Source organism: Glandiceps talaboti, chromosome 4, assembly GCF_964340395.1.
Source record: "Glandiceps talaboti chromosome 4, keGlaTala1.1, whole genome shotgun sequence".
In the NCBI taxonomy this organism is placed as follows: domain Eukaryota; kingdom Metazoa; phylum Hemichordata; class Enteropneusta; family Spengelidae; genus Glandiceps; species Glandiceps talaboti.
Genome location: NC_135552.1, coordinates 20,059,136 through 20,085,057, shown reverse-complemented (window position 1 = coordinate 20,085,057; position 25,922 = coordinate 20,059,136). Strand labels below are relative to the sequence as shown.

Here is a 25,922-nt window from a genome sequence, read left to right as displayed (position 1 = left end):
TTATTTGGTGCTAGATGCAATGTGAAGACGCACCACCTGTGTTGTACTTCATTTTTAGTCTGTATTCCATTTCAAATAATGTTTTTCATCATTAAACAATGGAAAGACATATTCACCTCTTTCATTATTAGTAATTTTTAGAGAACAACAACTGTGAAATTAATGACAGAAAATTGATGTCCGGCAGACATCAATCCACCGATAGTGTGTGCACAATCATCTAGATCTGTGCATACAGAATACATGACTTTTGTACAGGGAAGTGGGGTGATACACCTTGAAACCAGTAAAATATCAGTATGTAACTCACCATCAGTTCCTGGAGTATGGTCATATTGTGGCCCAGTGTAGGACCTAGAAGTTGTACTATCCAGGGTCCAGTCAAAGTCATCATTAGTTAGTTGTATCCAGCCACAATAGGTCAATGACTCATCAAATGTACAATCACCTTCATAGAATTCTACATTGGAGACAAGAAATATACCATTTAAATGATGAATATTGTATGATATGTATTTCATAAATCAACATTACAAAGGTATCAAGTATTCACAATATACAATACAACTTACTGACTATAAAGTAAATCAATCAATACATAATATTTCAGATATTGATAAGAATGCATCTCTTAAATTTGTCATCATCATGGTACATGGAAAATGTAAAGTTCTCACACCATGGCTTGAAATTTCTAATCTTAGTTACACATAGTGTAATACATCTCAGAGTAAAGTCAGTGTGTTCAATCATAGATCTTGGAGGGATCCCTCAATTGTAAGCGTTCACATGTCAGATTACACTGAATTATGTGATTGTCTACATGTTATTAGTGTGTTAGTCTGTATTAAAGGTACATCATGTTGGGGCGCCCTCACACATCAGTCAAAGCATGCCAATGAGGGTGAAGTGACAAGACATATCTTACAATCTATAAGTGTGTGTGCCTATCTAGTTTGACTATTGAATTAATATAAAGTAGTCATGAGGATAATGATTTGTTAGAATCATACACTAACTAACAACACATAATTGCACCTCAAATGAAATGGGTAACAGTATCATTGTATATAGTCTATGAATTGAGTGATAATAGTACACATAGGGTGGTACAGGACTTAGGACAGCCTTGTTCATCTGGTTACAGGGGGTAACAGTACCGTGTTGTATTTTGTCTTTTACAATGAATTGACTTATAGTAAAGTTACGACATTCCTGCATTCATCTGATTGTAGTGGTAATTACACATTGCATTTTGTCTAACAATGAATTGAGTTATAGTAAAGTCACGACAGCCTTGTTCATTTGATTACGGCAGGTAACAGTATCACTGCATTTTGTCTAGCAATGAAGTGAGAGACAATAAACTTACGACAGCCTTGTTCATCTGATTGGTCATTACAATCGAAACCAAAGTCACAATGACGATATCCAGGAATACACTGTCCATCTATACATTTAAACTCTGACTGCTTGCATTCTACATCATGGTTAGCTGAAAATATCAAGACACCAAACATTACTTCTTACTTTATGTCTCTCTTTGTTTCTGTCTGTATTTTTACTAAGCACTTGATATATAGCTGACTACTTGCCTACCCATGACTGTCTTACAGTGTGGATTCATCATCTTTACTATTCCAACACAGCAGCTCTCTAAATATCAATTTAATTGGAACAAATCTGAGAGGGTAATTGTTCTTATTGATTCATTTCTGTTCTGCTGCTGGACAGTCCCCAATTTTCTTGATTTGGTACTTACTCTAAAACGTTAGCGAAAACCCTGTTTCATATATACACTACCCATTCAATTGTCTACATCAGGGTTTCCTGTATGTACACTAACTTGTACAACTGTCATTGTCTTGATAGATTATATTAAGATTGCAAGTTACAAATACACAGTATGTCTCAATAAATCCTTGCATTTTAGTCCAAAGAGTAATTCTTTTCCAAGATAAAAAAAATGAGAATGACTATTTAAAATCACAAGACTGGGGTATTTTTATAACTTTCTTTCAAGCGAGTAAAATTGGTTTAAAAAACTCACCAACTTGGCATCTACTGAAAAAGATATCATCAAGGGCTATATCACCACTGAAAAGTTGTCCACGAGTGGCTTCAAACATGATGATAAAATTAACTTGGTGTCCAAGATCTATTTCACCAAGTAACCAGTCATCACCTTGTTCACCATCTCTCTCCCACATCAAGTCAGACTGACCAGTTGAAGCATCCTTTTTATAGACACTTAGTGTTCCTACAGAGTTCCCACGCATGTGATAGTAGAAGAATAGAATACAGCTACTGCTTGATTCCACATAGGGTAATGTCTGTAAATGTGCTTTCTTGCCGTTACCTGCCAGGTCATCCATGGTGAGGGCATCTATGTAGGTGTACCAACCTAATTTTACACACAAAACAGTTCAGTTCAGTTATTTGTCAAAAATGGCAAAGTATACTGAGCATTGATCCGCAGGTCACAATCAGGTAATTTTTGTCTTTATTCGGTATTATGGTATGTTATACTTTAAATAAGTTGCACAACATTTTTACTTTGTGTAGATTTGTATCGGGTTACTCATAGCAAACATGCTACAAATAATTACCATATATGGTAGCAGAGTTTGTTACAAGTAAACTTACCATATATGGTAGCAGAGTTTGTTCACAAAGTAAACTTACCATATATGGTAGCAGAGTTTGTTCAAATTAAACTTACCCTATATGGTAGCAGAGTTTGTTACAAGTAAACTTACCCTATATGGTAGCAGATGCAGCCTTTGTTGTAAGTAAACTTACCATATATGGTTGAACTTAGAAGACCTGTTTTACAAGTAAAATCACCATATGTGGCAGTATATACACTTTTTTACAGGCAAATTTACCATAATATGGTAGTAGATGGAACCTTTGTTGCAAGTAAACTTACCATATATGGTACCAGTGGTGTGATCTGTTTCAGGTCCAGTGTTGGGTTTCACTGTTGCACCCTGTCCAAGTTCCCATTCAAAATCTGTCGCACCGCCATGATGCCAACCACACCAGTCCTCATTTTCAAATGTACATGAAGTACCTGATGTATGCAAATAATATGTAAACAGACATTATTAACTGGAAAGGCAAACAACCCTTAAAACAAGTCATTGAGAATGACATAGTCCCCGCTATAATTGGGTTTTAAGGAATTATCACTACTCTGGTCACGCAACAACATTTGTGAACCTAAAACAAACAAAAAAAGACTTAGATATGTTGTGTGTGCTTGTTGGACATGGAATATGCCTCCAACAATAAAGGATTGGTTGGGTATGGGGGATCATATCACGATGAAAATGGAGTCTGAGTTATGGCTTTGGACATGGAAAACTCACAAACAAAATGGCTGGCAGGCAGCCATATTGGATCGTATCACGACGAAAATGGATATACACATGTATGTCATAGAACACTGTCCTAATACCAACTTTGAATGAGATCTGTTCAAGCATGTCTGAGTTATGGCTTTGGACATGAAAATTCACAAACAAAATGGCTACCAGGCAGCCATATTGGATCGTATCATGACGAAAATGGATATGCACATGTATGTCATAGAACACTGTCCTAATACCAACTTTGAATGAGATCTGTTCAAGCATGTCTGAGTTATGGCATTGGACATGAAAATTCACAAACAAAATGGTTGCTAGGTGGCCATATTGGATCGTATCATGACAACAATGAATATGCACATGTATGTCATAGAACACTGTCCTAATACCAACTTTGAATGAGATCTGTTAAAGCATGTCTGAGTTATGGCTCTAGACAGGGAAAATTCGCAAACAAAATGGTTGCTAGGTGGCCATATTGGATCGTATCATAAAACAAATTGACGTGCATATGTATGCCATAGTATGTTGCCCCTGTACCAAGTTTGAAAAAAATCGGCCCAGGCATCTCCAAGAAACAGCTGCGGACGGACGGACGGACGGACGGACGGACAGACGGAACCCAATCCATAAGTCCCCGTTCCGGACTTCGTCCGCGGGGACTAATTACAGGCGCTGAAACTCGATCAGTTGACCTGAAACTATTTTCTACTGTCTTGTCCACATCAGATCTTAGAAACTGACATTTTACACATTGACTTACTACTAAGTAAAAATACTTTTCTGTACAAAAATAGATAACAATCTGATTCAATTCATGATGATACGGCAAAGTGTCAAACAACAGAATTCCAATATTTTGTTTAATTTTGAGCCTTTATCAATATAAGATGTTGATCATAAAATATATGAAAAGGTTATAAATACATACACTGTCAACTTTTCTGCAAAAGTAACAGGTCTGCCGTGATTGAGCATTTGTGACAGGACAGCAGTGACAGGGTGGTAGTGACAAGGTAGCAGTGACATGTCTGCTGTGACAGGGGTAGTGACAGGGTGGTAGTGACAAGGTAGCAGTGACATCTGCTGTGACAGGGGTAGTGACAGGTTGGTAGTGACAAGGCTGGTGTGCTACAGGTACTGTGACACAGCAGTAGTGACTGGGTTGTTGTGACAGGGTGGCAGTGACCTGTCTGCTGTGACAGGGCAGTAGTGACATGTCTGCTGTGACAGGGCTGCTGTAAGGTGGCAGGAGTGACAAGGGCACCAGTGAAAGGGTTGCTGTGACAGGGGAGCAGTGAAAGGTTTGCAGTGACAGGGCTGCAGTGACATGTCTGCTGTGACAGGGCAGCAGTGACATGTTTGCTGTGACAGGGCAGCAGTGACATGTTTACTGTGACAGGGCTGCTATAAGATGGCAGGAGTGACAGGGTAGCAGTGAAAAGATTGTAGTGACTAGGCAACAGTGAAAGGGCTGCAATGTCCATGCAATAATGAAAGGGTTGCAGTGACCAGGCAACAGTGAAAAGGTTGCTGTGACAGGGCTGCAACAACATGGCAGTTAGTGATTAGGCTGTTGTGCAGATGTTACAGGTCTCCTGTGTAGTTGTTTCATTTAGAAAAAAAAATTAATTGACCTACCACAAGTAATTTCATCAGTAGCATCTTCACAGTCATATTGGAAATCACAGAGTTCGTATCTTGTGAAGCAACCTGAGCCATCATTACAGGCATATAATTGATTATCAATATCACACCATCCAATCAAATCTTGGTCTCCTTCTCCAGGAATTTCTCCTCCTAGTATACATGTATCTGTAAAGGATACATCATCTATAGAGATATCTCCCCTGTGACCATCACCGCGTACACCTTCTACAACAATCTGAAAGAAAAAAAAATGATGACAAAATAGAGCATAATTACAACCAATGATAACAAATAATTTGGAGTTATGATGGTGAAATAGTTGAAGAGACTGTCTTGCAATTTACATATGGTCTTTTTTTTTATTCTTGCTACTGTCATTTATTTCTGAATGGTTTGGATTTTTGGGCAGGATTTGAATCAATGATGTGTCCCAGGCAACCCAGCTGTAAATGGGAACCTGGTAGGACAGCAACTGTTCTGTGAATTGATCTGTAGTTTGTTTGCACTAAGAGGCAGCATAGGGTGTATGCTTCCCAGTGAGATGAGGAAATGTATAACAGATTGTAACATTATAGGTCTGTGCCTGAGTAATAATTATACTAACAATGCTTTGAAAACTACTTGTATTGTGGGAAGGTGAAATTTCAGTTCACTCTATTGTTATATACAGACCTTGAAATCTTCTCCATTTGTATTTACATCTACATGGAATGGAATCCATTCATCAGCAATTTCACCACTCCTTGTATACAAGAGACTGAGACCATTATCCCCATTCTCATATGAAGTCCGTGAATAGATATTAATATCACCAACATCCTCTCCATACATATGTACCCAGATACGGAACTATGGGTAGATAAAGAAACTCTAGTTAATATGTTGTGTAGTAAACCTCTAAGTCCTCTTAAAAATGAATTCCATAGTTATGACTGACCAACTGCTGATCAAATACAAAACTTTCTTCATACTGCAGAGCATCTCAAACCTTGTACTATGAGCACTCCACTCCATTCTCACCCCATGTCACAGAATGAAGGGTTAGTAACATACTGTAGAAGCTTGACTAAAACCAAGAATGTTGAAATGATGAATAAAGTCCCTCCACACCCCTCCCCCACATCCTGTGTCACAGAATGCAGAGTAGATAATATATAGTACAATCTTGACTAACACCAAACACATTGGACTGACTAATACACCCTTCTCTCCATGCAACAGAAAGAAGTGTAGATAATATACTCTTATAGTACAATCTGGACAAAAAACATGATGTCAGACTTTCTAATACACCCCCTCCATCCCCATTCATCCCAAGTCTCACACCCCATGTCAGAGAGTGAAGTGTAAATAACATACTGTACAATCTTGGCTAAAACCACGGAATGTTGGACTGGCCAGTCGTGCTCTTTCACCAGGTTCTCTTGGAGCTGATGTCTCAATGAACATGTAGTGACCTGTATGGCAAATAAAAATTCATGACTTTTATATCTATTTTTCTTTTCTCTCATTTTCATTCATTATATTTTGACACCAATCAGGAAGACCACACCAGTGACAAACACCTGTAAACATGAACCCCAAAATAAGGACTTGCGTTACAGCAAGCTATATATACCTAATACAAATGTACATCAAATGTAAATTGTGTGCATGCAAAAAAGCCCAGAAGATAACATTCTATCTCAAACATGAAAACACTGAGATGGCATCAAATGGCTGATGTCATTCGTAACTATAGCAACATATTACTCTTCTCTTGGTATTAACGTTTTCACTTTTGTTTACATAATAATAATAATTTCATTTCAAATTTTTTAGATGTGTCTATTCAAGGAAATACACAGAAGTGAATTTGCCCTAAATAGCAATGTTTTACTTATAAGTTCATTGTCACTATTGTTGGGGATGGGTTTAGTAGATAATACAGTAAAATTACCATCTGCAGTTCTCAGAGTGTGGTCATTAGCTGGTCCGGTACCATCAGTATATGTTTTACCAGTTTGTTGTCGCCAGTCAAATTCATCATCGTGTTCCTGACTCCAAGTGCACAGATCTACTTCAAAGTCACAGCGGCCTGGATAACCACCTGCAATAGGTACAAGTAGTACACATCAACGGTGTTATCTACTTGTTACTACTAGGTACAAAAGTTGTAAGCTTTAAGCTGCTACACCAAAGTATATGTAGTGATTTGCAGTAATTCTATATAATTATTACCCTCAGGTTTCCTGTCCAATAAGTGAAGTGACACAAATAGACTGGTCATCTAGTAACAACACATCTCATTAAAAATACAGTACAGCTGATTCTGTTGTAATGATACTGCAAGTTTCTTATTTCCCAGTTGTCTAGTTATTAACTATAAATTATACTAATTCCAGAAGACTTGAGTTCCACTTACTACAGAACTGTTCATCAGAGCTGTCACCACAATCATTGTTATAATCACACACCAAACTTTTACTAATACAGAGTGTATTATCACATCGGAACTGATCATCAGTGCAAGGTTCTCCAGTTAGAACTGAAAATAAGAATTCACATCAATACATGATTACTAGCATTGGTACATTTGTATATTTATCACATTGTAGTCAAATATTTAAACATTATTGTAAACCTGTATGAAATGAGCGCACGAGCGCGCACATGCACACGCATGCACACACACACACACACACACACACACACACACACACACGAGTTTCATGCTTGCCATGCATTGCATTGCATTGCATTGCATTGCATTGCATTGTATTGTATTGTATTGCATTGTAACTTACCATAGTACATGCTTTGCTCATGAAGTTTGGCCACAGAGAACAGAGCAAGTACTTATCATGCAAATTACCCTGAGTACATCACGCTAGCACTCTGAGTTATCATGGGGTTCTATTATATGTTAAGAAGTATGAAAGTCTACAACTTACTTGGAGGAGCACAATTGAGGAAGGTAATGTCATCTACAGTATAATCACCAAGGAATGTTATTCCTCGTCTAGCCTCAAACAATACCTTACAAAGAAAACAAGGTTGTATTTTGTGTGAGAACAGTAACATTTATTCAGAACGAAAACAAAATCTAGACTTCTGAGTACTAAATTCAATATATAGCTAAACTACTTTTAACAAATTCTGAGATCAATCTGTTTGTTCTTTTGTTTTTCTAGATGGAGATTTGTGTTGAAAGCTAAATTCAAATAATGCCTGTAATCCTAAATACTGTAAACCTAGTTATTTTCGCTACTACAAAATTTTGCGGTTTTACAGTCTTCAGCTCATTCTCAGAGACTAATTTTTATGAATTACTATGCCTGGTACACTGTTTAATGTAAAAAAGAGGGATTTTTAATAGTCACTACTTATTTTCAGGTTTTTGTTTTCCAGTGAAATAAGTGATACTAAGTTTTTAGCAAAAATTTCCAGGTTTACAGCACATCCACTTGAATTTTTTGATTTTCTTGATTGAAATATATAATGATTCCCATACATGTACATACCACTTCATTTGCTCCAGCACCTACATACACGGTGGCTTTCTTCCACACATCTCCTTGAGGAGAGCTCTTATGCCAAATGGATTTTTCAGCTCCATTGGTTTGCTGTAGTTTGACTTGTAGAGATCCTAACTGCTCACCATTCATGTGATACCAGAACTCTAGATAGCAGTTTGTACCCATACGAGAAATCTTTGGTGTTTTTAACAATGTGACGGCGTTGATAATACCCGGAGAGTTGTCTGTGTATACATACCAACCTAGAGTGGACAGTGGTGAAAATTAGATAACAACCTATGAAAGACCTGGTGTACATGCAAACTTAATGTAATTCATACCGTTGACCACCTACAGAACATAAACTAAGGCATCCATACCCAATGCAGATATTGCGATCTTCTCTAGTGAGGAAATTAAGAGAATTTCCACAGCCATAGAATTTTTAGGTGTGTACATAAATCATTTTGCCTTATATTATGTCATTGGTATACTATCCCAAGGGTGGTTTATTGCTTATTAACACAATTTGAATGACTTGGACATAGTCTAGTTCCGACACGATGCACTACAATTACTATGATCATCACCACTCATGTTTAGGGAAAGTCGTAATTCTAACACAGAAATCTGTGCTACCCACTACTGCATTCATATAAACGTGATGACTGTTATCGCATCCCCCATGATTTTAGTTTCAGACTGGAGAGGTGGAGTTCAGTTAATGAGCAATTAATTGTCTAAAGGAACTAACCAATGGCAACTGAATGTCAATTTGTGGTGGACTACTGACATGCCTTGTTTGCCCTTCGCCCAATGGGATGGGGTAGCACAGATTTCTGTGTTAGAATAAGGACTTTCCCTATACTTGAGTGGACATAATGGTAGTAATCGTAAAGTGTCGTATAGGAAATAGACTAACTTGGACCTGGTAGACTGACAAGACATCTTCACCAAAAGTAGAAATAATCCTAATATTTTAAAGTCTGGATGGAATATTAAAAGCTTTCAAGACGATTGTAAGTTAAGTTTCCACAGTGTTTGCCAAAAAACATAATTCAAAGATAGCATTGATTGCTTTTCTGGATTACCTTCTCCTGTGCCCAGTGTATGATCTTCTCTTGGTCTATAGTCATCATCTTTAGCATTTTTAGCTTGGTCATGTCGCCACACAAACTCAGTTCTTTCTTCTCTACGTCGTCTTGAAGCCCCCACAATGATCCAGTTACATAAACCATTCTCAAAGTCACACTCAGATTCAACTGTTGACGAGTCACATCAACAGTGTTAAGATTTATTGGAATCAATATTAGAACTTCTTTGTAATTTTGATTTTTGTTTCATCTACTTGCCACAACCAGCCTCATCTGTGCCATCTAAAGTGCAAAAAGTAAACTTACCACAACCAGCTTCATCTACTCCATCTAAACAGTGCACACGGTAAACTTACCACAACCAGCCTCATCTGCTCCATCTACACAGTGTACACAGTAGACATACCACAACCAGCCTCATCTGCTCCATCTAAACAGTGTACACAGTAGACATACCACAGACAGCCTCATCTGCTCCATCTAAACAGTGTACACAGTAGACATACCACAACCAGCCTCATCCACACCATCTAAACAGTGCAAACAGTAGACATACCACAGACAGCCTCACCTACTCCATCTAAACAGTGTACACGGTAGACTTACCACAACCAGCTTCATCTGCTCCGTCTAAACAGTCTTCTTTGAAGTCACACACCTCCATGGATGGAATACAACGATTATCAGCAACACAGTAGAATTCAAAGCTGTTACAAGCTGGATGCGGAGTTGGACTGGGTTGTACAGGGGGTGGGTTGGTGGGTGGGGGTTGTGGTAGATTTCCTGTGTAATAAACAGAATTCAAAAATGGTTACGCAAGTTGCTGGGTGTAGAGTTGGACAGGGTTGGGATGGTGGCTGGGGAGATGGTACATTGCCTAAGTAGACTTTAAAATTATTACAAGCAGACAACTTCAAACCTGTTACTGGCACAAGAAGTTGAGTTGGTCAAATCACATTTCATCAATAGTTTCAGTATTTGAGATAAAGAAGCTGGTAAGTTACATTACTTTTTAAAAATTACTTCATTTGACAAGAATTTAGAAAAGAACAAGTCATTGAGAATGACATAGTCCCCGCTATAATTGGGTTTTAAGGAATTATCACTACTCTGATCACGCAACAACATTTGTGAACCTAAATCAAACAGACTTAGATATGTTGTGTCTGCTTGTTGGACATGGAATATGCCTATAACAATAAAGGATTGGTCGGGTATGGGGGATCATATCACGATGAAAATGGAGTCTGAGTTATGGCTTTGGACATGGAAAATTCACAAACAAAATGGCTGCCAGGCAGCCATATTGGATCGTATCATGACGAAAATGGATATGCACATGTATGTCATAGAACGCTGTCCTAATACCAACTTTGAATGAGATCTGTTCAAGCATGTCTTAGTAATGGCTTTGGACATAGAAAATTCACAAACAAAATGGCTGCCAGGCAGCCATATTGGATCGTATCACGACGAAAATGGATATGCACATATATGTCATAGAACACTGTCCAAATGCCAACTTTGAATGAAATCTGTTTACGCATGTCTGAGTTATGCTTTGGACATGGAAAATTCACAAACAAAATGACTGCCAGGCAGCCATATTGGATCGTATCATGACGAAAATGGATATGCACATGTATGTCATAGAACGCTGTCCTAATACCAACTTTGAATGAGATCTGTTTAAGCATGTCTGAGTTATGGCCTTGAACATGGAAAATTTGCAAACAAAATGGCTGCCAGGCAGCCATATTGGATTGTATCACAACGAAAATGGATATGCACATGTATGTCATAGAACACTGTCCTAATACCAACTTTGAATGAGATCTGTTCAAGCATGTCTGAGTTATGGCTTTGGACATGAAAATTCGCAAACAAAATGGCTGCCAGGCGGCCATATTGGATCGTATCATGAAACAAATTGACGTGCATATGTATGCCATTGAATGTTGCCCCTGTACCAAGTTTAAAAAAAATCAGTCCAGGCATCTCCAAGAAACAGCTTCGGACGGACGGACGGATGGACGGACGGACAGACGGAACCCAATCCATAAGTCCCCGTCCCGGACTTTGTCCGGCGGGGACTAATTATGCCATGGTGTGGTGTAAAAAAGCATAAAAACATGTTGTTAACTATGGCAGGATTAAACAAACCTGATGTAGTGTGACACTCTGGTGTAAATGTAATATCATCTAAACCAATATCTCCTAAGAATGTGTCACCAACACGCCCTTCAAGAACAACCTACAGAAAGTTATCAAATAATTAATCACTGATAATAATCATAGTTTAAACTGACACGTACATGTATGATAGTTACAATTGTTTTAAAACAAATTATTTCTCTTAAGTTTTATTACAACCTAGTAATCATATGGTCCATATCAATTAATACAGCTACCACAGAGTAAACTTGATTCATCTGGACTTCCACATGCTGAACATACTTGTGATCATCACTAATACATGCATATGTACAGGTGATTGATTTAAACTCTGTAAAGTTGTCTCTTACCAGATGTATTATTAACCTTCATTAGCTTCTCCATAACCCCCCCCCCCCTTCATTAGGTAAAGTCAAGTCATTTATCAGTCCTCTTTCTCCCAGCACCATATGATTGAAAGGAAGAGGATTCAATTTCAAGTATTTCCTATCACTAGAGTATCAAACATTACAGTTTTGAAGTAAATTTGACAGCGTTGAAGTTTTATTAATGAGATTAGTACATTTAGATGTACTTCACAACACTTGATAATCACTTCATTTTATGGGTTGAACATTATTGATTCAGAATTTGGATCAGACCTCACACAAATCTGAAAAGATTTACTGATGCACAGTTACTGTCAAGTTCTGTGTTGAACTACAGGTAACCCCTACTAGGATGAATAAGTGTTTATAATTCTGAACCCTTGTCCTTACCTGGAAGTTGTGTGTTGAAGTAAGAGTAATCTCTGCCCTATCCCAGAAGTCTCCTCTATTGCCATACCATGTCCACACAACTTCATCACCTTGACGGGTATCTCTATAGTAACGCTGAATTACAGCCAGCCGATCTATGCTAGCACCATACATATGAAAGAAGAAGCGAATCTGGAGGAAAACATGTACAAATTAATTTCGTTATTTTACTTTTAGTTCACAATTCATAAAGCTGTAGGAATGGCTCATTCAAAAATAAAGTTTCCAAACATAATTATTTTAAGAAAGACATGTCTCTAAGAATGGAGATGGTCAAATTTGAACATTTTAGTTGCTTAGTCTGGCAACACTAACAATCCCTTGATAGGCATAACTTGTACTTTCCATCTGTTTGTTGTTGGTGTCATTTCAATACTACATGTGTATATGAGTCTACAACACAAGTCTATAACAGTCCATAAGTACTACAGTCTATAAGTACTAGTCAGTCGGTCTATAAATACTACAGTCTATAACAGTACTCTACTCCTTTGACAATCTTACCTTGCACTTTCCATCAGTTGTTTGTCTCAATACAGAACTGTATATAAGTTCAGCTCTTTCATGATAGCTTGGTAAGGGACCAGTGTCAAGGAAAAGGAAATATCCTGAAAATGTGAAAATGTGAATAAACATTGATATGCTTAAGTCAAAATGATTGTATATTAATTTTTGACTGTTTAAGATTGTATTGTAAAACAAAATAAAGTGACAGTGAAACACAAAATGTCACTGCACAAGTTAAATGTCATCCCCAGTTCATATTAATTGCAATCAAATGTTCAATAAAATTGTTATAGCAGAAATTAACAAAATATATCTTCTTCTGGGACAAGTGTGACTTTACCTTCACTACTTCCTGTAGTATGATCAAAGGAAGGTCCAGTGTATGGCATAAGAGTTCCGCCTGCATCTCTTGTCCAGTCTAGTGTGTCTGTTACAGTTCCCTGAACCCAGCCACACATGTTGGTCTCAAAATCACACTGTATGTAAGCAGCTGGTGAGGAAAAACAGGCCTTTTAATGAGACACATATTCTGAATAGTGGGTCAATTTGTTGACAAAGACTGAAGTGTGCAGTTGAAAATTAAAGGTACAACTTCCAAGTTTGTCTTTAGAACAAAAGTTTAATTCGACACTATGATTTACTAACACAGATGAATTTTCATTTGAAAATCATTATCACAAAGTAAGTTACTAGAGATATGGTCTTATTTCCCAATTGACATGTTTGATATGAACACTATCAATGGATGTGGCACACAGTGAAAAATGCTTTACTTGGGTTTAGTAAGTTGTAGGTACTTACAGCAATCGACTTGGTCTTCATCAGCATTATCACCACAATCATCATTTATATCACAAAGTAAGTTACTGGTAATACAGGCACCATTATTTAAGCCATCTTCAGGACACCAGTAGTAATTACCAGAAAATGTATCACAACTTGGAGAGGGATCGGGTAATCCGCAGTTCTTGAATTCAAAGTCATCAACAGCGATCATAGCAGTTGTACCAAGTGTATCATTCTTTGTAAATATCAACTGAAAATAAGTATATACACATTCAACCATTATTATATACAACTTCATGTACTAGCACAATGTTTTTTCTTGGTACACAATATAACTGATAAATATAGATTTTTTCTTGCATCACTTTTATTTTTCCAAAGAGTAGCTATCTCACAAATGACAACTGTTTGAACACATAGTTACAGTACAAACAGTAGCTATCTTACAATTGACAAATAAATGAACACATTTACAATACAAACAGTAGCTATCTCACAAATATGACAAATGAACACACAGTTACACTACAAACAGTAGCTATCTCCCAAATGACAAATGAACACACAGTTACAGTACAAACAGCAGCAATCATCAGAAATGACAAATAAATGAACACAGTTACACTACTCAAGGAGTAGCTATCAGACAAACAACATATCATTATGGACAGTTACTGACTTATTTACTTCCATAGAAACACAGGAATTATTCAAAATGTAAGAATCATAGTAAATCTACCATCACTTCACTGCCTTTATTCAATAACAAACTTGCTTGTTTGTTTGTTTGTTTGTTTGTTTGTTTACCTCAAATGTTGATGTTCGTCGATGAAATCCCACAATATCCCAAATCCACAGAGGTCCACGTCCAAAGTTGATTCTCCACATCTCTGTTTCTCTGCCATCCTCATCTATCATATGCAAAGTCATAAATCCAGTGAATGAACCGTCGAAGTAGTACCAGAATTCAAGTGTACAGTTATTAGCAGTTTGTCCATACTGGGCACTCTTCATTTCAGCTAGTTGGTTTCCTGTCTCTGCACCATTCAAATCAATGTACATGTAGTAACCTAGGTATACAAAGAAAGCAAAGAATCATCAGTTTTGGCTTGTTTTATTATTACTTCGCTTAATGTTTTTTATGACTGTATTAATGAGAATATTATCACATTAAATTATACATTGCATATGTCCTTGATTGGTATTACATTCCATGTACATGTACAAAGTAAAATTTTAACTTGGTATGCTTAGTCTGCGTTGTTAGTAACATAGACTGAAAGACTAGTCAATGTGTACATGCCATTCATTCATTAAAAAATAATGGTTAGTAAGCTTGCCAACATTGATGAATATTTCAGTCTAACCGACATTGAGATCTTGAAATGGTAGTATGATACCTGTGGTATCACCTATAGAGTGGTCAAACTCTGGACAGTGTGCATTGCTACCAAGTCTAGCACCATTGGAACTGGACCTTACCTGTGGTATCCCCTATAGTGTGGTCAAACTCTGGTGCATTACTACCAGGTCTAGCTCCGTTGTAGTTGGACCGCACCCAGTCATAGTTATCAACCCGTTGTTCCTTCCAACCACAGTCATTGGTCTCAAAATCACACATAGGAGCTGTAGGTATAATTTAATATTTAGCTTTTAAAAAATAAAAACACATGCACACCACTGCAAATAGTCTACATATGCTGTCAACTTTGTCCTTGATTTGAACTGAGAATGGGATTGAGTTTTCTTGAACACATTTATTTCCAAGGCCCTTACTATGTTAATATATACAAGACTAATTTAAAAGTGTATTATTCTGTAATTACAACTAATTCCTTAGCACATTTTAAATAGTTTAAAAAATACCCAAACATATCAGATGCAAAATAACTTAATAATCATATTTGACATCACATTAATTTTTTTCTATACCAAATAATAATACATTTCCATAAAATCATTTAATCTGAATAATCACACTTACCAAAAATCAGTCTACATCATATAAAAAATCTGAGTATAGTAAATGTATTTTTCTACCTTGACCATCTTGTCCCCCCCTAGATGAAAAAAGAACAACTTGAAAGTCAACTTACGACAAGTTTCTTCATCTGATCCATCTGGACACTGGAATTTGAAATCACAGACGTAACTCTCTGGAATACATGTACCATCCCGACACTGATAGAGAGGAATGCCGGGAATAGGTAAACAACTGGTATCTCTTGCTGTGTGGGAAAAATATAACATTCACAGAATAGGTATACAACTGGTATCTCCTGCTGTATGAAAAATATAACATTTACAGCATTACTTCACTGACTTGCCTTCTTCATGAGACCAACAGTAAAACTATTAAATCTGCAGTGACAAAATTCACACTTTTTTAACAGAGAGCAAAAAAGAATTTTTCATAATTTTTTGTTTTGGGTGACATCACATTTTTCAAGCTGTATTCGTATGACCACAAGTTACTTCTAAAACTTCTAACCATCAATTTTGACAATTGTCAGAAATACTGCGACATATTCATATCATAGCCTTGAATACAATTAACAATTTCATCTATTCTGCTCTAACATGAGTAGACAGGACTCATAGTGTTGAGAAATTGAATTAACATTGATTGGTTGACACATACTTGAACGAGGTTCACTGGTTGGTGCAATTGGAAGCTCTCCATCATATGGTATACAGGAAGGGGTAAATGTAATGTCATCAATGGCTATGTCTCCAAATACAAGTTCACCCTCAACAGCTTCAATAACAACCTATTCAGAGACGACAAATGCATAATATGTGCAACCAATAACCCATATAATGTATATAATTATAGCATCCATGTATCTGTTGTCTTTTGTCTTTGTTCAACACATAGTATACACTTCTTTAATATGACTGGAAACTCTTCCTTTCATAGACATGATTTAACCATGTGCTTACTTTCGACTTGAATGAATTGTACACTATAGTTTCCTGAAGTTGTCAGGCTACCATATGTGAGCCATTCATATATCCTTCTCTTGACTATGCTGACTAGGGGCTTAGTATTCAGTGATAAGTTATAAGACGAGGTGACTCCTACCATATACTGGTACAATATCAAAGCAATGATGTGGTGTGGTGTAATGCAATCAGTTGACAGTAAAAATTTTCCCTTTTTTTTCTATGTTTTATTTTCATGAGTGCTTTCATTAACTGCATTTCTAAAGTAAAATGTACACACTCAGTTACTTTAAATTCATTTGAAATATATGATGAATGTCATTTTGTAAAGATATTCTCTTCAAGTAATAATGAAAATATTTGTTGTTAATGATGATTTGGTCATTACATGGCAATATCTGAACTTACCTCAAATGGAAGTGTGGAACTTAAATGTACTTCATGCCGATGCCATCTGTCGCCCTGATTACCACTCCGGGTCCACAACAAAGTCAAAGCACCTTCTCGTTCTGTCCATGTATACACATTGAGTTCACCAATTGTCAAACCGTATATATGGTAGTAGAATCTTATCTGTGTACAAAGTATATTGAAACATCAATAATTGAAACAGCACTCTCAAGGGATGTAATGTAATGGTGTGTGACACAATCAATCATTCAAACAGTGCCCTCAAGTTATTTGCTGTCATGAAACATGAGTCAATCAGACAAACAGTTCCTCAAGTTAATTGCTGTCATGAAACATGATAATCAATCAGGCAAACAGCGCCCTCAAGTCATGTAATGTCATGAAACATGAAAATCAGACAAACAGCGCCCTCAAGTGAGGATGAATGTTATAGAATGTGATGAACAATTATAACGACAATGCCCTCACGTGATGTAATGTCATGAAATTTGAATCTACACAATACACAGGATCATCAATGAAGAAGTAAATTCACCGCCCCTATATGCAAACAATGTATGGAGTTGTACAAATAGGTGAAAAACTGCAGTAAGTAAGATGGGTACTGTAGTTTGAAAAGATTGTGATAAGATGGCAAATTGTAGATAGACAAGTTTTATCACTAGCTGGACACTTTGTATAATTATTGATACTAAATGGCACTACTTTGAAAAAATGTCTGTACTTGACTGTAGATTAGAAAAAGGATTGTCTTTCTACAGGTACTGTATACAAATTGAATGCAGTGTATGAAAATAACAGAGACTGAAGTAAAGCTGTCATATATAGCTTACATAACATCCTGCTGTACCATCTACAGGTTCTAGTGGATGACTAGCAATCTGAGCTTTGCTACCAGTTAGGAAGAAATCAGACGTGTCTATGAAGATATAGTAACCTGTAAAACAAGTCAAGATTAATGGTCAAATCAAATGAATACTGTGGGTAGTTTGCTTGCATAGGTTCATCAAAGGTTTGGCTATCTTTAGAAAGTGTGTGGAAAATATTAGCTACCTAGCTCACTGAATGTTGTGTGTACCAATATAGATTTAGCTTAGGCCTAATAAAAATTATTGTGTGGTTCCGATTACACTCCATTTTAGACTAGATGGTGTAAGTAGATTTTTTATTTTATTCCATAATATTTTATTTTTCATGTGATAGTGTCTAGTTCAGGTAGTTTTCCGTTGTTTTCCATATGGTCTCTGTGTTATTGGTTTCTTCCCATCAGATGTACAGCCATTACAGATTGGAAGAACAGTTTTACATTGTCTTTTTTAGTTGATGTCAGTTTCAGCATTTACTATTTCTGGCTAGACTTCACATTTTTGCGATTTTATTCTTTTTTCTCTCAAACTAAAAAAAGTTTAGGGTTGGCATGAAAAACTAGGTGGGGTCGGCTAACCTGAACCACACATTTTTTTTTGTTAGGCGGCCTGGCCTTACCTAGCTTACTGAATATCATGTTCATATAGATTGAGCCTACCTAGCTCACTGAATACCATGTTCATATAGATTGAGCCTACTTAGCTCACTGAATACCATGTTCATATAGATTGAGCCTACCTAGCTCACTGAATATCATGTTCATATAGATTGAGCCTACCCAAATCACTGAATACCATGTTCATATAGATTGAGCCTACCTAGCTCACTGAATACCATGTTCATATAGATTGAGCCTACCTAGCTCACTGAATATCATGTTCGTATAGATTGAGCCTAGCTCACTGCATATCATGGTCATATATATTTAGCCTACCTAGCTCACTGAATATCATGTTCATATAGATTGAGCCTACCTAGCTCACTGAATATCATATTCATATAGCTTGAGCCTACCCAAATCACTGAATGTTGTGTGGTCATATGATGGGCCAGTGTTCAAGTCTGATGATGCGCCATTTTGTCTAGTCCAATCAAAATTATCTCTTGTCATCTGTTCCCATGTACACCAACCACCATTATAGCTCTCATCCTCAAAGTTGCATATTTCATGACCAGCTGTCCAAACAAAAAAATAATTATAAAAATAAAATCAATTTATCATTTATCACATTCGTACATGGAATACTACATGCTAAAATAACCTCCCCTTGTATTTGGTGTGTATCTTTTGTGTAGTGTACTTTTATAAATATAAACTTGTTATTTCATAAAACTTATGAAAACAAGCAACAGATTGGAAATCATTAGCCTTGCCAAATAAGCCACAAGGAAAATAACAGTGTATAGTAAATATTTTTTTTGTATTTGTATAATTTTTTAAGTATGTCATACTGTGTTGTGTTGTGTACAAAATTACATAACTTTATTAAATCGACCTTTGAACCTGTAAAGTTTCTGAGGTCTAGACTTGTAACAAAACAAAAGGCCAATGGCCTAGTTTATGCAAATGAACATCAGACTATGCAAATAAACATTAGATTCTGTCTTGACCAAGCTCTCACATGATTTCTATATAAACGCACCTACAATTCTATTTAAGGTAATAAGACTTTTGCACCTACCGCATGATGGTTCACTTTCATCAGTACGATCAAAACAGCAGTCAGGTTGTAGATCACATGTCTCTGAGTCAGTATAGCAATGGCCACTACTACATGTCTGGTCCTCGTCACAACTAGATGGCACTTCTTCATACTCACAATTTATGAATTGTATATCATCCAAAGCTATGTGCCCCTCTTCTAAAAATTCTGGCACAAATTTCATGTCTGCTTCTAATGCAATCTGACAACAGAATCATGATGATAGTAACTTGAAAGTCATGACTGACCAAGGCAGTCACGTTAGTTTCAATATGCTCGATACGACAGACACAACAATTTGATATGTTAAAATTAATTTCATATGATGTCGTTTTCTTTGACAGCTCATTAATAGCATGACCTTTAAGCCAATTTGACATGCCTCTAGACTTTAACACACATCAATCTCTTATAACTCACCAAAATTTGGCATTCACCTTATCTCATATACTGTATAGTAGTAATTCACTAGAACACCTAATTTTCATTATTTTAACCTATAACCAATGTGTCTTTCATTAAAGAGCACACATACTGTGCTCACCACATGTATTTGGAACTGCAAAATTTCTAGCTGGTAAATCATGAAATAATAGTTCAGTCTGTAGTAATTTTAGTTTGTTTCTGCTTGTCAAAACCAATCAGTCACTATAAAAAAAGTTACATGTAGTCCTGTATTCCCCTCCACACATACTAGAATGTAGGCAGACAAATCTCAACAAAACTTATTTGAATCTCAGACCACTACTAGACAGACTAGAAACGCGGCGTTTCCCTTGATGTGATGCTGTCACTTATTTGCTGTAGCGATAATCTTTTAATCCTAATTAGTGGCCGTTGTTTATGTATGAAGTTGCGATGTTACGTTTTATCACGTAAAGTAACGCGATATTTGGGCATGAGTAACTGCAATAATTGTAGCGTTTGATGTGATTTTGAAGACTTCTTCAGTGTTTGTACTTTTTTTCGTTCCGATGTTTAACTGGAAGCAAAGCTACAATTTCTGCATTAAACGTAAAAGTAAATAGAAGGAAGCCATTCAGATCAGAATCGTAAAGTTGGGTGATAGAGGGACTGTGGTTGGGTAAATTATTCTGCTAAATTCATTAGTGGTCTGAGTTTGAATTTAGAAGACATTCTCACATACATATTGTTGATCTTTAACATGGTTTTGAAAGACAAATTTTAAATCATCATTTTTATTGCATGTTACCTGGAATGATGAAGCACATCTGGGTACATGTACATACTGGTTTGTCCAAACATCAGTAGACAGCATACTGTCTAAAGACCAAATACGCTGTCTGAAATTACCAGATATAATATAGGCATGCAGTGTACCAATATCCAGCAGTATGGGCAGTGTTGTAGAGAAGTGATAATGGAAATCCAGACGACAATGCTTGCCAGCTTGGTTGAAATGTGGACTTAAGATTCTTGCTTTTCTTTCTGTACCATCAGTCTCAACATATATGTAGTGTCCTGGTTGTGTCAACAAAATGATAAAGTAATGTTACAGCTACAATGATATACACTTGGTGTTTCACTTATGGGACGTTATGTTTTTGACACACAGATAGACAAATTTCAACTCTAAACTAACAATAACAGAGACACAATAAACACAGCAGGATCCTTTGCCCAATCACACTGAACAGTGATAAGCATTGCTATTCTTTCACAGTGCAGTAAAACTGGCTTATAATGAAAACAATTTACACATGGACTTGATGATGTAAATGGCTGCAATTGTTTCTTTTCTACCTAATAATCAACATATCAACTTGACTACATCTACATCCCTACTGTGTACAAGTGCAAGCTAGGATTGTTTAGATCTACATTTAGATTCTTCAGACTGCATTTGAAAGCATGAGATCTCTATAAAAGTAGTGACAGAACAAAAAATATTCACTTAAGTACAAAATTTGGATAATACACACACAAAGGTGTGACTTACCCTCTGATGTTCCTAGAGTAGAATCCTCTTCTGGCAACGTGCTACCTTCAGGTACAGATCCAATTTTCATTGTCCAGTCAAAGTCATCGTTATGATCATTGTACCATCCACAGTTAGGGTCTTCAAATGTACATACAATAGCTAAGATGAAAAATACAAATAACAGTCATTTCATGGTGACTGTCTTCAAATGTACATACAACAGACAGAATGCAAAACACAGTGGAGACTGTAGTGGAGGGGGTATCTTCAAATATAAACACAATAACTAGAATGAAAAGTACAGTTATTTGGTCAGTATCTATGACATTTGAATGGCATTATTCAATGACTACTATCTGCTAATAAAAAGGCACTTTTCATAAACTTGAGAGAAAACACCCAACACAAATTATGATTTTGATATCACTATACAGACTTTCAATTTGAAAGTGATTATGATTTTAAATTTCACTTAGAACTTGTGTGGCTGGTATTACCACCAGAGTTTGTTTCCATTTCAACACACATTTACAGGTAATGTTTTACTTTCTTATAAATTGTGATTTTGACATTTTTATACAGACTTTCAATTTGAAATTAATTAAAATTAATTATGATTTAAAATTTCATTTAGAAGTATTACCACCAGAGTTTCTGTTTCCATTTCAACTCACACTGACAGGCAGTGTTTAACTTTATCATACATTATACTTGAAAACATTCAGCTACAGGTAATATTTAACTTTACAGATTATAGTTTACTTACGACACTCAGCTTCATCGCTTCCATCGGGACAATCCTGTCTAAAGTTACACACATCTCTTTCTGGAATACAGCTATCATCCAGACACCGGAATTCATCAGGTGCACACTGTTCTTGTGCTGAATGACAAATAATCATACATACATACTGTGTAAATTGTGATATTCTGTTTACTGAAATCAACTGTGTACAACTGGTTCTAAGAGTCTTCATTCTACACAAACCTGAATTTGATATATTTCATCATTACCTAATGTACAATATGGTTACAAATTATGTTAACAATTCAATTCATCAATGTCAAGTCCTTTCTTTTGGGAAACAAGTAAATATTTATCTGATGAAAATTTTCAAGTTTCATTAATATGTGATTATTGAATAATATCAAACATGATAGTCATTAATTGTGGAAAAAAACTTACAGCTATGTATTAGAGTTAACTCAACAGTCATAAACAAAGTACCATCATTCCATGAATAACTGATAATTCTGAATTCTTAATTATTGTTACAAGTTGATCTATTTTGTGTTAATGACACATTTACTACTTACGAGAACAGAATTCGCCAGTCCTCATTGCAATATCATCCAAGGCAATATAACCAAGGGTACTTGGGAATCCAACATGGCCTTCAAAGACAATCTGTAATGGAAGTAATGAGTTCACTCAGTTGTAGTTATAAGGTACACCGAGGACAGGGCGCCCTCACACATTGGTCAGCCCCTTTAGTTGATGAGGGCAGAACAACATGACATATCTTACAGTCTAAAGTTGAGATAAAATTCATTGCTACTCAATGCTGCATGTCGTAGTAGGACTTTCAGTTAGACAGTTTTAGATAGACAAACAGCAAATAGCATATCCTTAAAATAAATAAAACAATCGCTTAAAGATTGTAAAAGGATCTAGGTCCAAAACGCATGCCAGCTTTTTAATACAAGTTTTGATTTGATGGTAAAATTAGAGCTACATGTAGTGCAAAGATACTATACATGACAATTTCATAATCTGAAATGGCATAAAATTAAAATAGAGACGCTAGTTTAATACCTGGAATTCAACTTGACTTGTTATGTTTACTTCTCCTAGGATCCAACCTGCTTTTTGAGCTCCATATCTTGCAAATATCATCTGTCTGTTTTCTGGATTTTCACTCTCAATCAAGAAGACGTTGAGGTCACCAGTGGCTATCAAAAAAGTGATTTAATAAACCTTAACAGGTTAGGATTTTAAAGTGTATCACAGTGTACAATGCTGTAGATCAATAACAAAACCTTTGAGGTCACCAGCTGCTATAAAAAAGATTGAATTGATTAATCTTTTAAAACTAATTAGCATGATTATGTGTACCGAAGTGTGCCATGCTGTAGATCAGTGTTGAATGGATATCAATTCCAAAGCCAGGGAACAACAACAATACCTCCTGTCCAGTGCCATGTGATGAAAATTTCAACTGTTTAAAACTACCTTTGTTGATTACTTTTCGAATAAAAAATTTAATGTACACAATATGAATTCTAAATGAGGTTTACCTTACAGTATCCTAATTATGAGGTGATCATATGTATAACTTTTCATGCTTACAAACATGGTTATTAAACGAGGTATGGTTTATAAAATGAACAAAAACACTAGGTATGGTTAGCAGGATAAAACTTACACTACAAACAGCCCAAGTGATTACAACATACCTTCTACATCCTCTCCACTCATTTCATAGTAGAATTCAAGACAGGATTGTGTTGTTGCTTCAAAGTGTTCACTGACAAGATCACCTCTCTGACCAAATTTACCAGACTGGGCTGTATCTACAAACAGGTACCATCCTGATATGGAGAAAAATAAAAAGGAAAATATTTAAACAAGTATCGTCATCATCACCTTGTTAAGTTAGTGAATGAAGATAAACACCAATGGAGGAGTTCAAGTGACACAGCGGAGAAAGTTCTTGATTTCAACCTGTAGTGTGGTCATTGAGTGGACCTCTGAAGGCACTAGCTTGTTGACTTTAATACCATAAATAGAACCTGTAGTGTGGTCATTAAGTGGACCTCTGAAGGCACTAGCTTGTTGACTTACCATAAATAGAACCTGTAGTGTGGTCATTGAGTGGACCTCTGAAGGCAGTAGGGTTTTGACCTGAGTTCCACATCCAATCAAAATCATCAAGAGTATCTGGTACATTTTGCCATCCACACATATTGGTTTCAAAGTCACAAAAACCTGAAATATTTAGAAAACATAGACAAAGTGTAAATGTTTCATTACTGTTAACATTATCCAACATTTACAGGGGTCTGGATTTTGATATATCACCCTACATCACTTTAAATTCAACATATCAAGACCTTACCATTAACTAACACGAAGAATTATCAATAACGGAAAAGAAATTTCCAGGAAATGTCCAGTATTAAAAATAAAACAAAGTCTTCATTTGAACGAAGCAATTAGAGGACTAATATAATATACTAACCTGGATCAGGGCAGGCACCAACTATAAAGTTGACATCATCAATGGCTATATCTCCTTTAGAATCTGTGCCACATACACCTTCAACGGATATTTGATAATCAGATTCAGCAAACACTGTCACTTGTCCAAAATGCCATCGATTACCCTGTGCACCTGAACATGTCAAATGGTGAGAGAATTATAATAAAGTTTGTAACTAAATTTCAACAAGAGGAATAAATCAGTATTGACACAGCATTATAAAAGTGACTGAGTGTACATAAATACATAAAGTAACCATAAATACATAAAGTAACCATGACTTTAATTCAGTCTTTTCAAATATTTTGGTAACCCACAAATGATGCCATAATGTAATTTATCTTGTCATAAAACTGATCAGAGCTCTTCCTGTACGAGTAATGGATATAATTCAATGTGTTTTATTGGTTGCAATAATATAAGAAGGCTTCAAAATATAACTATTAAAGTAATCCCAAATATCTATTTAAGCTACAGATTGTGTCCCTTTAATAAATGGCAGCATTTTGATTACAGCCAGAACAAGCTCTGTCACTACAAATTAATTAGCACAATAATGGCAATTTTGTCATTTTGATGGAAATTTCTAACCATACTTACTTGATTTACTCCAAATAATATCCCTAGCACCGCTTGCCACATCTTTGATATAAATATTGAGTTGACCAATATCTACACCATACATGTGATACCAGAATTGAAAGCAGTCAGTACTACCACCTGGTATAACCATACTGTCTATGATAGCTTTCTCACCCTCTCTTCCCGGGAATGGTAGGATGGATGACGTCTCAATGAAGGCAAATGTTCCTTAAAAATAAACAATACAATATAAAAGTTAGTCAAGTTATAACACTATTAAGTCATTTTCTTAGGAATTATTTCGGATAATCTAAGTTTACGTACATTA

The 25,922-nt window shown here is 36.1% G+C and overlaps 1 protein-coding gene across 1 annotated transcript in view; it reads right to left on the bottom strand.

Annotated features, from left to right (window-relative positions):
• Window positions 1-25,922, bottom strand: part of LOC144434293 (MAM and LDL-receptor class A domain-containing protein 2-like) — a 68,930-nt gene that overhangs the window by 6,984 nt on the left and 36,024 nt on the right. The window contains exons 66-100 of the mRNA XM_078122745.1: window positions 25,613-25,822; window positions 24,992-25,144; window positions 24,595-24,738; window positions 24,207-24,341; window positions 23,566-23,702; window positions 23,067-23,157; window positions 22,516-22,632; window positions 21,768-21,908; window positions 21,021-21,289; window positions 19,787-20,009; window positions 19,119-19,280; window positions 18,071-18,174; window positions 17,235-17,399; window positions 16,522-16,651; window positions 15,977-16,108; window positions 15,363-15,506; window positions 14,688-14,950; window positions 13,896-14,130; window positions 13,435-13,584; window positions 13,092-13,195; window positions 12,549-12,719; window positions 11,779-11,869; window positions 10,222-10,398; window positions 9,613-9,783; window positions 8,528-8,784; window positions 7,958-8,042; window positions 7,429-7,551; window positions 6,964-7,113; window positions 6,384-6,481; window positions 5,697-5,873; window positions 5,016-5,259; window positions 2,933-3,076; window positions 2,051-2,404; window positions 1,373-1,495; window positions 311-460 (exon numbers count right to left, since the gene is read on the bottom strand). Coding sequence (XP_077978871.1) covers window positions 311-460; window positions 1,373-1,495; window positions 2,051-2,404; window positions 2,933-3,076; window positions 5,016-5,259; window positions 5,697-5,873; window positions 6,384-6,481; window positions 6,964-7,113; window positions 7,429-7,551; window positions 7,958-8,042; window positions 8,528-8,784; window positions 9,613-9,783; window positions 10,222-10,398; window positions 11,779-11,869; window positions 12,549-12,719; window positions 13,092-13,195; window positions 13,435-13,584; window positions 13,896-14,130; window positions 14,688-14,950; window positions 15,363-15,506; window positions 15,977-16,108; window positions 16,522-16,651; window positions 17,235-17,399; window positions 18,071-18,174; window positions 19,119-19,280; window positions 19,787-20,009; window positions 21,021-21,289; window positions 21,768-21,908; window positions 22,516-22,632; window positions 23,067-23,157; window positions 23,566-23,702; window positions 24,207-24,341; window positions 24,595-24,738; window positions 24,992-25,144; window positions 25,613-25,822 — 5,724 coding nt within the window. The remainder of the gene's footprint in view (window positions 1-310; window positions 461-1,372; window positions 1,496-2,050; window positions 2,405-2,932; window positions 3,077-5,015; window positions 5,260-5,696; window positions 5,874-6,383; window positions 6,482-6,963; window positions 7,114-7,428; window positions 7,552-7,957; window positions 8,043-8,527; window positions 8,785-9,612; window positions 9,784-10,221; window positions 10,399-11,778; window positions 11,870-12,548; window positions 12,720-13,091; window positions 13,196-13,434; window positions 13,585-13,895; window positions 14,131-14,687; window positions 14,951-15,362; window positions 15,507-15,976; window positions 16,109-16,521; window positions 16,652-17,234; window positions 17,400-18,070; window positions 18,175-19,118; window positions 19,281-19,786; window positions 20,010-21,020; window positions 21,290-21,767; window positions 21,909-22,515; window positions 22,633-23,066; window positions 23,158-23,565; window positions 23,703-24,206; window positions 24,342-24,594; window positions 24,739-24,991; window positions 25,145-25,612; window positions 25,823-25,922) is intronic.